Source organism: Podarcis tiliguerta (genome assembly GCF_965153285.1).
Source record: "Podarcis tiliguerta genome assembly, chromosome: 5".
Lineage (NCBI taxonomy): Eukaryota > Metazoa > Chordata > Lepidosauria > Squamata > Lacertidae > Podarcis > Podarcis tiliguerta.
This window is the reverse complement of record NC_139538.1, coordinates 92,301,838-92,318,131: the sequence shown is the minus strand read 5'-3', so window position 1 is coordinate 92,318,131 and position 16,294 is coordinate 92,301,838. Positions and strand designations below refer to the sequence as shown.

Here is a 16,294-nt window from a genome sequence, read left to right as displayed (position 1 = left end):
TAGTCATGCTGGCCATATGACCCGGAAGCTGTCTGCAGACAAATGCCGGCTCCCTTGGCCAGTAAAGTGAGATGAGCCCCGCAACCCCAGAGTCGTCCGCGACTGGACCTAAAGGTCAGGGGTCCCTTTACCTTTATTGTTGTACAATTGATTAGTATGAGAGAAATTTGCACAGTCTTGTGTTTGCTGGATGGCAAGGACAATGAGTTAAATTAGCACTGTTTCAATATGCAAACTGAAACACAGCCATCCCTCAAGATTTGCACTTCAACATTTTGGAAATGCTATATCATTATTTTTTTCTCTCTTGCAGATGTTCAACCTTTTGCACAATGTAGCCTTTTTGGAGATCACCACATTAAAACATTCGATGAATCTTTGTATGATTTTGCCGGTGACTGCAGTTATCTGCTTGCTGGAGACTGTCACACGAGATCCTTCTCACTCTTGGGTGAGTCTAAACTGGATTCTGAATGAACAAACTTGTTTGCACGGACACAATTGTGGTTGATAGTCAGGTGTAAACGAAATCTAACAATCTAGTTATCTGGGTGTCTGTAATCACTTTGTTCTCTGGATTTTAACATCTAGCCAATAGGCTTTTCTACCTTTTCCAGCCTTGTGGCAGATGTTTGTGAAGTGTGTGGGGTGGGGGCGGCAGCATGAGACAGGTGGAGGCAGGAATTGCTGTCCAAATTGTGCAGCAAGACTGTTGGCTTCCAAGCCAAGAGGTGGGCAATTTGTATTCCACTTCCATAACCTGGCTCACGACATTTTGCTACCTGGGGCAAAGGTCTAAGATGGTGCCCTCACTTCCATTTGTGGAGGCCTTCTGGACCGACAGCTGAATCTCACTGGCGATGGGAATGCAGCTGCCACTGTGTCTGAGGGCAGCAGGCTAGGTGAGGGGGGCAGGGCACAACCAGCTCTGTCTGCCATCACTTCATTGCCACCTATCTGTTGCTGTCTATTTCTATCCCAACCCTCCTCCAAAGGGGTTAGAAATGGAATACATGGGTCTCCTCTACTTCTCCATCTTCTCAACAGCTCTTTGAGGTAAATTAGGTAGAGAGGTTCAATGGTTCAATGTCTCCCATTGAGCTCTATTGCTGAGTGGGAATTTAAACCCATTTCCCAGGTCCTAATTCAACAATGTAAACCATGACAGCACCCTGGCATGTTCTGCCTAATAGTAGGATAAGCCCTGTTTGGGCAGGCATTATATATGAATTTTTTTCAATTCTTGGGGCACTAAAAAGTGAATATGCAAGCTTTTACATCACTTAAAAGCGTGTCATGTTCCTTCACTTCGCTGAACAACCTAGCTTTTTACAGGGACAATTTCTTTGTGAGAAGACGGACATGGGGGATTATGACAAGCAAGTTGTGGTTTTGGAGGAACAAGCAAGGCTAGCCTTGAAAGACCATCATTTCTCGAAGAGCAAAATGTGTGTCCTTGGATCCTCAAGACTGCTTCTTGCCAACCAAATCCTGCAAAAGCCCAGGATTTATTTCGTTGCTGCCTGCATTCCAGCTTCAAGCTCTTTTTCTTTAGTCCTCAGCCCCTCCCTGAAGAAATGGGGCACGATTCCAAAGAGGCTCCATGCAAGAAGAGACTGCCTTGGGAATATCAGTATTGCACTGGTGCTATCCTGACAAGCCCATAAAACTTGAAGAAGAGACAAGCAGTCTCAGACAGACAGTAGGCATGTGCTAGCCAAACTTGGCCCTTTTGCTGTTTTGGGACTACAGCTCCCATCATCCCTAGCTAACAGGACCAGTGGACAGGGATGATGGGAATTGTAGTCCCAAAACAGCTGGAGGGAATGGCGGCCAGTAAAGATTTCCTGGCATATATCCCTCTATGTTCAGTATTTTGAAAACATAAATCATTGTCCACTTTGACAATGACACAATTCCATTTACTGAGGTTTAGCGGTATAATGGGCCTAACCGAAAATGTAACAAAGTTCTGAAATGGTTTTGACTAAATGGAAATAATTAAAGGTTAATTAGTGCGCAATCGTCATTTTAGTGGTGTTGCACTTGGATAATGTTTCCAAAGTGAAATCAGGAATTAAACAGCAAAACAGGGCATTCACTTAGATGGTGTGTAATGGTTCTGGGTGTTGCTCGTGTGTAAGTTGCCGTTACTCCTGGCTAGGTTGCCTGGTTGAACCCTTTCTGTCTGGACAGCCCCAAGTTCCGTGGCTGCCTCAGTTGCTGGCAGAATCCGTCAGTGGGCGTTTCTTGAACCTCTTCCAGCGTAGAAGCTGTTTGACGCCTAGTCTCCTCCTACTTTGCCTGTGCGGAAGTCTTCTGCGCACAGTGGGTGTGGGCAGCGGAGTACATGTGCCCTCTCCGCTGGTCTCCGGCGAGGAGTCCTGGAGCCACCTCTCCGATTCCCCCATCTCCCCCCCCCTTCTCCACTGGTGTTACTCTGATTTCCTTCCCCAGCGGATGGGCTACCTCTCTCCCTACTGGGACCCTCTCCGCCATCCCTCTGGAGCCTCCTCTCCGCCTCCAGCTCCGATGGCAGTTCCCTGACATGGTGGCTGTATTCTTTGTTTCTGAGCGCGACTCAGACGATGGACAAAGGCCCACCCTCGCTGTGGGATCATGGCCACGCCAGGCTGGAGCGTCACTCTGCTTCCCCTGGGATTGCTTACTTCTAAAATGGGCTTTTGTACAAACAGGAGCAGCACCCTGTTATCACCCCTCAGCTTCTGTATGCAAGATCAGTCATGTTGGCATGAGGCCATGATTGCCGGATGGTCTCAGGCAATGGTAAGGGCTCTGGCATCTCCCTCAGCTCTCGGGGAGAACTCAGAAGACAGCTGTGTTATAGATTTCTACATACTAAGTGCCATAAACAAAACCAGTATGCTAAGCCCAAGTTCAAGTTGAGTGAATGGGCACATGAGGGAAAAGTATGGGGCTGGTCTTAAGGTCTTTCTGTACTTCTTAAAAAAGCCAAGCGTCATTTCTGAAGGGAGAAAACTCATAACATCTTGTTTCTTTCCAGGCGATTACCAGAATGGAAAAAGAAACAGTATTTCTCTGTACCTCGGAGAATATTTTGATATTCATTTGTTTTTAGACGGCACGGTGACTCAAGGTGATGGAAGGTAAAGATTTTGATAGTGGCAACGAATTGTGAAGAATGCCTTTTTCTCTGCATCCTATAGTTAGGAATCTTTGTTTCTCTAATCATAGGATTTCAATACCTCATGCCTCCAATGGAGTATTTATAGAAATGGAGGCAGGTTATTATAAGTTATCCAGTGAAGAACATGGCTTTGTGGTGAAGGCTGATATCAGTGGAAACATTCATATAATCCTTGCGGACAAGCACTACAATAAGACCTGTGGACTCTGTGGCAACTTGAATAGCTTTGGTGAAGATGATTTCATGACACAAGAAGGTGAGGTTCATCATTATTCAGGAGAGATTTGGACAGTTTGGCATGGTTTTCTTTCAAGTATACTTGAAGCAGCGAAGTAAATTAGCTGATAATACTACCTTTTACCTTTTCGATAGTGTGTGTGTGTGTGTGTGTATGAAAGTGTTCAGAGTTCTTCTCAAGCCTAGGGCTTGCCGATCAGAAGGTCGGCGGTTCGAATCCCAACAATGGGGTGAGCTCCCGTTGCTCGGTCCCTGCTCCTGCCAAGCTAGCAGTTCAAAAGCACGTCAAAGTGCAAGTAAATCAATAGGTACCACTCCGGCGGGAAGGTAAACAGTGTTTCCATGTGCTGCTCTGGTTCGCCAGAAGCGGCTTAGTCATGCTGGCCAGATGACCCGGAAGCTGTATGCCGGCTGCCTCGGCCAGTAAAGTGAGATGAGCGCCGCAACCCCAGAGTCGTCCGCGACTGGACCTAACGGTCAGGGATCCCTTTACCTTGAAGCAACAAAGTAAATTAGCTGATAATACTACCTTTTACCTTTTCTATTGTTTTTTTAAAAAAATATAAGAAAGTATTCAGAGTTATTCTCAGCAGTCTTTCCTATCCAGCTTGGTACATCAGTATTACAATATTCAAGTTGCAGATGGGAGTACCAAGACTGAGAGAATGTTGTCTTGCTTAAGGCAACCAAGTGAGCTCCCCCAGCTGAGGTGAAATTATTGTAGGTGGACTGGCTGGCTCACGTTCAAATCCATTTACACTTCCATTTATGTTTGTGAAGTGTGTGGGGTCCGTGGTCCCAGTGTTATTTACTTGACCTGGCAGGAGCCCTCCAAGATCTCAGGCCAAGGGTCTGGCTCAGCTCAGCTTCCTGAGGTCCTTAGGCCCTTTCAAGTTGAGATGCCAAGGAATGGGCCTTGGTCTTGCTTCATGCAGAAAATGGACTCTACAACTGGAAAGTATGAGGACTCCAGTACTTCCTTGAAACATATCCCTACTTTGATAAGGGGCCATTAATGAGCACTCAGGGTAGAGTTGTTGTTTTTTTACCAGTTCTGAATCCACCCAATGGTGTTATTGCTTAGTTTGCTAACCAAAATATCCTGGCAAACTTTGTCAGATGTAGTCCACTGTATGCCCACAATCTAGTACACGAGTAACCCAAACTAGTAATCCAATAACAATTTTTAAAGAAGATAAGATTCACCTGGCAGGATTCATCCTTGGAAATAATTCTGGCTCCTACTTATCCCAACATTATGATCAACGTCCTCTTTAATCAGTTCTTTTGGCATGTCTTCTAGTACAGTGATACCTCGGGTTACATACGCTTCAGGTTACAGACTTCGCTAACCCAGAAATAGTGCTTCAGGTTAAGAACTTTGCTTCAGGATGAGAACAGAAATCGTGCTCCGGTGGTGTGGCAGCAGCAGGAGGCCCCACTAGCTAAAGTAGTGCTTCAGGTTAAGAACAGTTTCAGGTTAAGTACAGACCTCCAGAACAAATTAAGTACTTAACCCGAGATACCACTGTATATTTAAGTTTCATGCGTGAAAACTCCCACGGAGCAATTGCAAACCAGAGCAATTTGCTCAGAACTAAATATTAGCTCAGTCGGTTAGAGGATGGTGCTGATTAACACCAAAGTGGCAGGTTTGACGCCTACAAGGGACAGCTGCAGATTCCTTTTTTTATATATATAATATTTATTAAGATTTTCACAATGTAATACAAACGGAAAAAAGAAAAGAAAAAACAATACCAAATAAAAACAAATACAAAAAATAACAACAATTAAAAAAAAAAACAATTTCATCTTTCAAAACATTTCTTGCTTTAGCTTGTTTCTTGGACTTCCCCACACCTCCCTCCTTTGTATTCCAATGCTATTGTTTGTTCAGCAAATCCTTTCCCTCCTTACTTTTATCTTAATTTTTATCTTAATATTTTAACTTTACCTTTCCCTCTATTTAACATTCCATTTTTCCCTAATACCTCAAACCTTGTTACTATAAACCCCTTAACTTCAATCCAACATCATTCCATCATTCATTAATTTTGCATTGTTTCTGTAAATAATCTTTGAATTTCTTCCAATCTTCTTCCACCAGCTCTTCTCCCTGGTCTTGGATTCTGCCAGTCATTTCTGCTAATTCCATATAGTCGGGACAGCTGCATATTCCTGCATTTCAGGGAGTTGGACTAGATGATCTTCGAGGTCCCTTCCAACTCTACAAATCTATGATTCTATGATTCTAACCTGGGCATTGCAGCCTTAGCAACTATACTACATACAAAAGTGTGCTTAGCACTGGATTACTATTATTTTTTAAAGAAAAAGCAGCTGGATTTGGAGATTGGCCTTTGGGGAGGGTTTTTCCACGCAGCCTTGTTTCCCGATAACAATTGCCCTTCCAACCTGGTTCCTCGTGTAAGTGCTATTTCCTGCAAAAATCACATTAGGAGGCTAATGCCTGTTAGGGTAGAGGAGTCCACAGAAAATTGAGGTAGAGATGTGGCTATGGCAGCAAGTCTTTTAGACAAATAGGTTCAGTGCGAATCAACTATTAAACAGTGCTTTCAAATTCCCCGTGAATTCATTACAAATAACCTCTGGGTATTATTGTGTGGAGTTTAAAAACTCAATTCAGAATAGGGGTGTGTGTGTGTGTATCTTAAAATGTTTTGCACTTTAAAACACCATGAGTATGTTCTTTCAGGAGTGGGAAAGGGCTGTTAAATTAACAGCCAAATGCCAAAGGTCTCTTTTCATTGTTTCTGACTGACCTTGTTCTAGCCCTGTAGATTCCCTGTACCTGAAAAACATCCTTCTTTTGGGGGAAAAAATACATGAAAAAAGTGGAATGCTGACTCAGTTAGGAGTATGCATGACTGGGAAGTCCGTGAAAGTATTACAAAATAAGAGGCGGAATATTGCTATTTGCTGGCAGAGCTGTCAAGCTTCGTAGGGGGAGCGCCAATAGAGGCAGTTGGCAAGCAAGCTGCCTGCTTTCTCCAGAGTTAGAGGGCAATCTCTTGTAGCCAACGTTTACTCCCTTGCTTATTCATCCAATACTCATAGGGGCTGCTTCCACATGGACCTTTTTTAGTGCCTTCTCTGCACTCCATTAAGATTTTGTTAATTTTCCACTGTGAAATTTTCCAGGGTCTTTTCCTCCTATCTCCCCTGCCCCCTGCTAATGAGGGCTGTCTGAATTTTATTAAAATTCTGAAACAGCAATGTTAATAATAATAATAATAATAATAATGGGGTGTGCATTAGGTGTGGATGTTTCTTTGTGCTTCAGTGGATGTGGTTTTCACACAGGTAGCCATGTTTTTGGAAGCTTCCCTCTAACCCCGTGGTTCCCAAAGGGGGGCAATTCGATTTTTAAGGGGGGGGGATCAAGAATGAGTTATTAACAGTTAATGGCCTTTTAGGCTTCTTCCATGTGAATAGGAGTTCACTTTTTGAATAATAAGAATTATACATCCGGGGAGGGGGGGAAACCAGGATTTTTAGAGATGCTTAGGTGGGGCATGGCCAAAAGAAGATTGGGAACCACTGCTCTAACCACACCTTCTATCTGCCAGTTGCTCCTCAAGAAAGAGGGAGGGGTGGGGGCAGCCCGCTCTTATAAGAGGCTGCAACCACACACCTTGAAATATACTCAGAGTCGCAAAGTGATTTCATGCTCTTTATTCAGCTCATAGTGGTGAGGAGGAATGAATGAAAGTCCCCTCAAAGTATCTGCTTTATATACATTATTTACACAATGGGCTGCACATGATTGGCTAATTCTGGAATTCTACTGTAAGCCAATCAGGTTGTGGATTCACTTATATCTGGAGCATGATTGGGTGGTTCCTGCCAACCAATCATACTGCTGCATTGTTCTAGGACCAATCAGACTGCTGCATTCTGAATCCTATTGTTCTAGGACCAATCAGACTGCTGCAATTTGGATCCTATTGTTCTAGGACCAATCAGACTGCTGCAGTTTGGATCCTATTCAACTCAGTACATAACACACCTCAACACCTCTGATTGGCCTGTTTAAATGGGATTTTGGCTCCAGTCTGCCTGGCCAAAGATGGAGGCCCTGGCTTCCCTCCAATGGCTGGGGGGCGGTCCAAAGATTGCCCCACGTGGACCCAGCACTCCACTAGACAGCAAACCTCATGAGCTCTGGTGAGCATTAATTCTTCTAACCACATATTCTCTTTGCTTGTTGCTTCTCAAACTGATTACATCCAAGCCACTTGGTTTCAGTCCACCACAACTGCCAGGCATTGCCTTTACTTTTATATGTACAAAGAATCACTCTAAATAGTGCTATTCATATGACCTGTAACCGGTTAACGTAGGCAAGTTTTCATCACTTGTTGTTTTAAATTAAATTAGGTTAATAATGAAATGTGATGCTCTCTGGAGTTCTGATGTCTTCTCTTTATAATAAGCTACCTCAGTAAACAGTTCCAACCTTTATAAGGAGGTATTTGGCAGTTACATTTCAGATGTGTTATCATTCTAAGGATCACATTGTGGGCAGTGGCGTAGCGTGGGTTGTCAGCACCCGGGGCAAGGCAAGTAATTTGCACCCCCTAACCTGGGGCAAGGCAAGTAATTTGCCCCCCCACTGCACTGTCCCTCCCCCAGATAGTCCCTCGCTCTCTCTCCGCACCGCACGCCTGGCACCCTTCCCTCCACAGTGGGCGGCGACCCGGCGGCTCGGATCGGATTCGCACAGCCAGCACTGCAGTGAGAGAGAGTGAGTGAGCCAGGTAGGGGCAGAGAGCTGCGAGTGCGAGCGCCCCCCCCAGATGTTGCGCCCAGTGCGGCCGGCCCCCCCTGCACCCCCACGCTACGCCACTGGTTTTACCTGCTTGTCTGCAAAAAACTATCCAGCACAATCGACCGTTGAGGAAGGAAGTTTCATTTGCTTAAGCTTCATTCTTGATCAGAGAACTCTAAGCAAATTGTCATATTCAAGTAATGGCCTATTTTCCTCCTTGCAACTGCAGGAACTCTGGAAGAGGACCCCTACATTTTTGCTAACTCCTGGGCCATGCACAGTGAAGAGAGGAGATGCCAGAGGGTGAATCCCCCAAGCTATACCTGCAACATTTCATCTGAGATGGAAGAAAAGGTTGGTACAGCACCGAGAGATTCATTGACAGCTGGGCAGAAGGGAATCCTACATTTTAGTTACAGTGGTGCCTCGCAAGACGAACTTAATTTGTTCTGCGAGTTTTTTCGTCTTGTGAATTTTTTCGTCTTGCGAAGCACCACTGTGTATTGACGGTTTCCCATAGGAATGCATTGGCAGTTTTTTTTAAAAAAGGCGCAAGGCGTTTCTTAAAAAAAGGCTATCCAGGCGTTGGGAAGCCTGGATAGCTCAGTTGGTTAGACCATGGTGCTGATAACACCAAGGTTGCAGGTTCGATCCCTGTATGGACCAGCTGTATATTCCTGCATTGCAGGGGGTTGGACTAGATGATCCTTAGGGTCCCTTCCAACTCTACAGTTCTGTGATTCTGTGATTCTGTTTCGTCTTGCGAAGCAAGCCCATAGGGAAATCCGTCTTGCGAAGCAACTCAGAAAACGAAAAACTCTTTTGTCTTGCGAGTTTTTCGTCTTCCGAGGCATTCGTCTTGCGAGGTACCACTGTAATTTATATTATAGTTTTGCAGTACAAAATTGTAATTCAAGTTCACACACACAGTATTTCCTTTGCCAAAATAACAGCATTTCAGACGGGGGAGTTAAAAGCATATTAAAGAATGCACCTTATTCTCTTGAACTGTATGTTCATGATTTAAAACCCCCACAGCAGAGGCTTTTTTCTGCTGCCAGTGGATGGCAGCAGTTTCTACTTGTCCTCAGCAGTTTCTCAGATGCTGTTTTAAAATTTGCACAAAGCATTTTAGTGTGGATTTTTGACAGGACCCAGGCAAGTCCTGTGAACACCTTTTCTTTACCCATTTGGCAGGAGATTGGTAACGGACTAAAAAGTTCCAAATGGCATTTTTTAAAGGGAGTTTCCCCTTCCCATTTCATTTGTCGGACTGTCACCTCTGGTCAATCAGATTTTGAAACCATGCAAATTCCCTGCAGAACCTGTTTTAGCAGAGACAATGTGCAACACTCCCTTCCTTTGACATTCCAAAAGAAAAGAAGCGAGGCACACACCCAAAATTTGCCTTCGGCCACTGTTGCTTCTCTCAAATACTGTTACGTTGCAAAAATTCACGGCTGAATCAGAAGACAAGGCAGTTGTGACTATCTCCTGGGCCTTTTCACCTGTACTCTTCACCTGCCTGCTGTTTTTAGCAGGTCTTCAGGTATTGTGACACAGCAGGATTTAGCAAAGGGGGGCAACAGGGCTCCTGTACCTTTAGCAGCCATGTTAGGAGGGAGGTGGGATTTTAGTAAGCGCTTCTTGTCTCTTCTGTGCTCTCTCCTCTATCTGGCTGTGGTCAGTCGGGAAGAGAGATTAACAGTTAGATGCTAAGGGAAGCCCATTTCACAATTGGCAACCAAATATCTCAATAAGGCACTGGAAGCCTCAGAAAGCAAAAGCCAGATGAAGCAGAGAGTTACACTCGATAATTCAAGCACCTGAATATCCCACTTCCTGCTTCCTTTTCAGAACATTTATTTACTGATAAAATAAGAGACAGCATCTTTTTGTCTCCTGGAGCAGAAGTAAAATCTGCCCATAGGAAACAATGGCATCCACCCAGAAAGAAAAAGAAAAAAAATTAGTAGGAAGATGCTTTCATGCTTTTTCTAAGTCATGCTATCTTTGGGGGGGGGGGGGATAAGTTTGTGGTTTGTTTGTTTTTTACATTGCAAACAACTGGCCTGCCAAGACAAATGCATACTTAAGATTTGTGGCATTTTTTGTGTGGGGGTGGGGGAGTTCTGTGGCAGAGAGAGCAAGAGAGAGGCCAATGTACTTTACTGTAAACACTGCAAGCTGGAGATGCGGTTGAGAGAGAAGGCAGAGAAACAGTGTTTGTTTTGAAAAGGGAAATGCAGCAGTAAGGTTGCAAAGTTGAGCGCAGGGGAAAGAGGGAGGATTCAACTTTCTGTGCTCATTTTTTGTGGTTTTCTAATGGAAATTGCCTATCTTCACAGAGATGCATTTTAAATAAAAGCACACATTCTACTCATGTAAAAACACTCTGATTCCCGGACCGTCCGCAGGCCGGATTGAGAAGGTGATTGGGCCGCATCCGGCCCCTGGGCCTTAGGTTGCCTACCCCTGCTCTAGACCTCTTGATTGTGTTGGTGTGGGTCTCTGGTGGGAAGAGAGGCAGTTTTTTGGGCAGTGCAAGCGGTCTCGACTGCTGGAAGTTCTGCAGTAGGGATCATTCAGTTCTAAGATGGGGAGGTCAGAGTTATAGCAAGGGTAGGAATACATATGTAACCCTTTATCCATAAACAATGATCTAAATAAAAATCTCCCACACACCCTTCCATACACACATTTGGGTCTGGGGAAGGGGAATTGCTCACCTGGTTACAAAATGTTATTCAGATTAGAGTCGCTATTCAGCTACAGTTGCCCAGCAATGACTGGAAGCAGCTGCTAAGTCCTGTATGTCTGAAAGCACCCCCTCTCTGTGTTGTCTCTTACCCAAACTGCCTCACCCAGGCATATTCCCTTCTGACTGTTTATGATGTTCTGGACTTCCTTTGAGGCGCTAACTTTGTTTTTTGCCAATCTGCTTTCCATCTTCTGTTCCCTTTTGCAACACCCAGCCACTTGTTGATAGAAAACAGAGGTCCTAGTTCATACAAATAATCCTGTTTGTTTTCATACTATTGAACTTTCTGATGACTGATGCTTTCGGCTTGTTTGGGGTTTTGCTTGGAGATGCTTAACCAAGGTCCTCAATGCTCTTCACTCCCAGAACAGAGACAATTCCTCTTTCCTCTGCCCTTAGCCAGTCTAGTTCTGCCTACCTAACCACATCTAGCCCAACTTGCAGCTTTTGCCGGTTTAGAAAAAACTTACAATGCTTTGGTTGTAATGGCCCTTTGGCATGGAATAGTTAGTATGGAGGGCTTGCATCATGAGACCCCAGCTGTGGAGGAGCCACTTTTGCGGTAATGACAGGCATTTTAACTGTGATGATATTGTTGGGTTGGCTCTAGAGTTAGACTCTAGAGGCGACACAGGTGGCGCTGTGGGTTAAACCACAGAGCCTAGGACTTGCCAATCAGAAGGTTGGCGGTTTGAATCCCTGCGACGGGGTGAGCTCCCATTGCTCGGTCCCTGCTCCTGCCAACCTAGCAGTTCGAAAGCACGTCAAAGTGCAAGTAGATAAATAGGTACCACTCAGACGGGAAGGTAAACGGCGTTTCCGTGCACTGCTCTGGTTCACCAGAAGCGGCTTAGTCATGCTGGCCACATGACCCGGAAGCTGTACGCCTAAGCCAATAAAGTGAGATGAGCGCCGCAACCCCAGAGTCGTCCACGACTGGACCTAATGGTCAAGGGTCCCTTTACCTTTATCTTAAGCCCCACTGAATGCAATAGGGCATGTCTGAGTAGGCATGGTTAGGAAGATTGCACAAGTAGTCATGCTTACAGTAGCCCTATTGAAATCAATGGAACTTAACTTAGTCATGATCAACTTGTCCCATTGGTTTCAGTGAGTCTGCTCTAAGCATGATTAAGTCTGGATCTAACCTATTTTTAAAATATATATATCAGAACTAGGACTAGATTTGGACCTTTTAACCTAAAGCAGAAAATCCTAAAGGCTCATTACCATGACTTCTGCACCTCAGGCTCCTTTAAATATGGGGTGCACTGCTTGCCAGCTTCCCAGTGTCCTGTGCCCCCACCTATCTGCTTTGCTGACCTTCGGTGGTGCTAGAAATGTTCTCTTTGAGGTGGCCCACCTCACCTTGCCTCATGGTAAGACTGAGCTTCATTTGGGCAGAATTAGGGATTACGGAAAGCTACCACAGCAGTTGTGCTTGTATCAACTACTATCAAACAGAGTGCATGGACAGAGGATTATTTCTCCTGCAGGCTGAAGAAGCGAAGCCTCTGTGTTATGTATTCAGGAGACTTTTGTGGCATTTTCAAACATTAGTTTAATTTATTCATTCTCAAAGCAATACATTGTTCTATTAATAGCAGTTCAGCAATACCAGGGCCTGTTGGAAGAATTTTGATCTTTTACATAAAGAAAAACAGCTTCCTTTGTTTGCTAGCCTCTGCCTCAAGAATGCACAATTCTCCATCCCTCAGCGCCTTTCAATGTGCCATGGTCAGCTGTCGGGGGCAGAGAACAATAGCTATGGTTCAGTCTGCATTCTGCCCACCACTACTGAGCTATGGGGTTTTCTACTCTTTCTTCCCACTCAAAGGGGTTGGTGGAGAAGTGCTGCGTGACTCTTGAGTCCTGCCAGTTCCTTCAGTGAACATTAAATCTGTTTCTCAGATTCATCTCTCTGAAGGTTAGTGTGAGGATAAAATGGGTGCAGCGTTGAGGCATGTCTATGGAATTAAGAACCTAATAAATAAAAGGAGTATAGGATAAAATTTATAATAACATAATGAAGCATTTAGTTCTTTTTAAAAGAGAGGGCAGGAGCTAGCCTGCCTCCTGATTTGAAAGGAAAGCCTGTGCCTTGACTAAAGACACTTTGTGCAATGAGTTGATGGCAAAGGTGAGATCCAGTATATCTGAAGGAGCGTCTCCACCCCCATCGTTCTGCCCGGACACTGAGGTTCAGCTCCGAGGGCCTTCTGGCGGTTCCCTCACTGCGAGAGGCCAAGTTACATGGAACCAGGCAGAGGGCCTTCTCGGTAGTGGCGCCCGCCCTGTGGAACGCCCTCCCATCAGATGTCAAAGCGATAAACAACTACCTGACATTCAGAAGACATCTGAAGGCAGCCCTGTTCAGGGAAGTTTTTAATCTGTGACATTTTAGTGTATTTTTCATCTATGTTGGAAGCCGCCCAGAGTGGCTGGGGAAGCCCAGCCAGATGGGCGGGGTACAAATAAATTATTATTATTATTATTATTATTATTATTATTATTATTATTATTATTATTATTATTTGCAGTGGGAACGTGGCCTCTACTCAGTGCTGGATTTACGTATAAGCTAAACAGGCTATAGCGTAGGGCCCCACTCTCTTGGGGGCCCCCAAAAAAATTTAAAGGAAAAAACCTGGATGTACATTTCCAAAATTTAAGATAAAAAACAAATAAAATAAAACCTACAGCAACAGTGTTTTGTGTTGAGTTGTGTAGGCTCCTATTTGTTATGTGCAAATGGCTTTAGATGCCTATTAGGCCCGTAAATTACCATATAGCATATATTCAACACAAAGAAAACAGCGACAATTTGTTGTTGACAAGGACAGCTGGACATATAGGGGGTCCATTAGCTTCAGTGGCTTAGGGCCTCATCAAACCTAAATCCAGCCCTGCCTCTACTCTGTACCAGCCACCAGGGCCAGGCCCCAATGAGGTCTCTGCGGTGAATGAGACAGGGGTGAACAGAGGAGAGAGTATTCATAAATGAAGCCCTTCTCCTGACAGCTCTCCAGGGACAATTCATGGGGTGGAGGAAGAGAATAGCACCTGCATATTCCTGCAGTTAGGGACGTGGGTGGCGCTGTGGGTTAAACCACAGAGCTTAGGGCTTGCTGATCAGAAGGTCAGCGGTTCAAATCCCCGTGATGGGGTGAGCTCCCGTTGCTCGGTCCCAGCTCCTGCCACCCTAGCAGTTCGAAAGCATGTCAAAGTGCAAGTAGATAAATAGGTACCGCTCTGGCGGGAAGGTAAACAGCATTTCCGTGCGCTGCTCTGGTTCGCCAGAAGCGGCTTAGGCATGCTGGCCACATGACCCAGAAACTGTACACCGGCTCCCTTGGCCAATAAAGCGAGATGAGCGCTGCAACCCCAGAGTCGGCCGTGACTGGACCTAATGATCAGGGGTCCCTTTACCTTTATTCCTGCAGTTACACCCTTCCCTTCCCGAACCCACCCTTATCCCATGAGGCTTATTGTAATAGCTTTGTGACAGCTCTAATTATTTTGTACCTGCAGGGCGTTATAGAAAATTGCCAGCTGCTGAGGACATCCACTGTGTTTTCCAAATGTCATCACTTGGTTGATCCTGAGCAATTCATTGGCCTCTGTGAAGAAGACATCTGCAGATGTGCCCAGGATGGGAACTGCCACTGTCCCGTTTTTCTAGAGTATGCCAGAAACTGTGCTCGGCAAGGTGTGATTCTGGAAGGATGGCCTGCCAGTGCTGCATGCAGTAAGTTTCCAAGACTTGGTTTCTAGACTATCCCAGCAGTACAGATTGATTTGGAGAGTTCTGAAACACTAGGAACATGTCTTGAACTCCCAGTTCCGAGCAGAAAGCTGTCACGATTGCCTAAGGGCACAGACAGAGCATTGCTCTGATCTTGCATCTCTCATAGAATCATAGAGTTGGAAGAGACCACAAGGGCCATCGAGTCCAACTCCCTGCCAAGCAGGAAACACCATCAGAGCACTCCTGACATATGGTTGTCAAGCCTCTGCTTAAAGACCCCCAAAGAAAGAGACTCCACCACACTCCTTGGCAGCAAATTCCACTGTTGAACAGCTCTTACTGTCAGGAAGTTCTTCCTAATGTTTAGGTGGAATCTTCTTTCATGGTGCCAGCTATTTGTGGGCTATTTCTTATCCATGCTTTTCAACAGAGATGTGTAACCATTGGAAGAGTCTGTCAGGTGGTGTCACTGCCACTGTGCTAATGACACACAGGACTTCTTCGTCTTTTCACCAAACCTGGTGGCCGTGGCCAAGTCCCTGAATGAATGTCTGCGCCAAATTATGGGTTAGATGAGGGCTAGCAATATGAAACACAATCTGGATAGGTCAAAGGCTATGATGGTGGACTGGCCACGGGCAAGAGGATTTTTGCTTTTGTGTGTTCAGACCCAGAAACCTCCCCCCTAAATAAATTCACACTTGGCTCAAATTTTGGTTTTGGGCAGAATTTAGGCCACAACTTTATTGATTACAGAAAGTGACTGGTTGCATAGGCTCTGGTTCGACTAGCTCCCTGCCACGCAGGTAGCGCTGACCCAGGGCACCAGCATAGGTCAGCCAAGGGTGAACACCTGGATAAGCGGAAAGCCGGGAACAGGCTAACTCCGCCACCCAAATGTCCCCCTGGACTCAGGCACTGGCACAACCCCCTCTCGGGCTGACCAAACCATCAAGTCCCTGGATTCCTTTAACGGAATACCCTCCACATAGGGATGGCGAGAGTGTTCTCCCATCCCTATCACCCGAACCAGAGCCTATCCGCAACCTTACAAGTTGTGACGATTTGCGAAACCCAAATGGCACCAGCCAATCAGCCAAGTGGGGAAAATTCCTGCTGTGCCCCTGTCCCAATGACAGACGACACACAATGGCATAACAAGGTCAAGCTCACCGCCCCAAATATAGAGAGAGGTGGGCGGGTGTTCCAAATGCACGCGGCAAAAGAGGAAGCTCTGGGTCACGTTCATGGGTATAAATAGGCCCCTCAGACTGTTTGGACTGCGCCCCATTGGCCAGATTGCACCCAGCTTCGAGGGACCTACCAATCGGGTGTTGTGGCTGACCAATCGTACCCACCCACAACACAGGGTGTCGGTTTCCAGTTCTCACCACAATATGTGCCCTCTTTAAGGGAGGACCTGATTTATCTGTCCCTCTAAAGGACAAGGGCTACTCCTACAAGCTAGTTCTGCGGGAGCTTTTCTCCAACAAAATTGCCCTTGGTCATCCATTGGCAACCTCTCATATCAAATGCTGCTAGGTGCTCCACTGAGGGCTTGAAGACAATTCATAAACTTCAGCT

The 16,294-nt window shown here is 45.5% G+C and overlaps 1 protein-coding gene across 2 annotated transcripts in view; it reads left to right on the top strand.

Annotated features, from left to right (window-relative positions):
* VWF (von Willebrand factor) overlaps nt 1-16,294 on the top strand; it is a 157,937-nt gene that overhangs the window by 6,204 nt on the left and 135,439 nt on the right. For both annotated transcript variants that reach the window (XM_083440694.1, XM_083440695.1), the window contains exons 3-7: nt 314-451; nt 3,026-3,128; nt 3,217-3,425; nt 8,431-8,555; nt 14,494-14,710. In XM_083440694.1, coding sequence (XP_083296820.1) covers nt 314-451; nt 3,026-3,128; nt 3,217-3,425; nt 8,431-8,555; nt 14,494-14,710 — 792 coding nt within the window. The remainder of the gene's footprint in view (nt 1-313; nt 452-3,025; nt 3,129-3,216; nt 3,426-8,430; nt 8,556-14,493; nt 14,711-16,294) is intronic.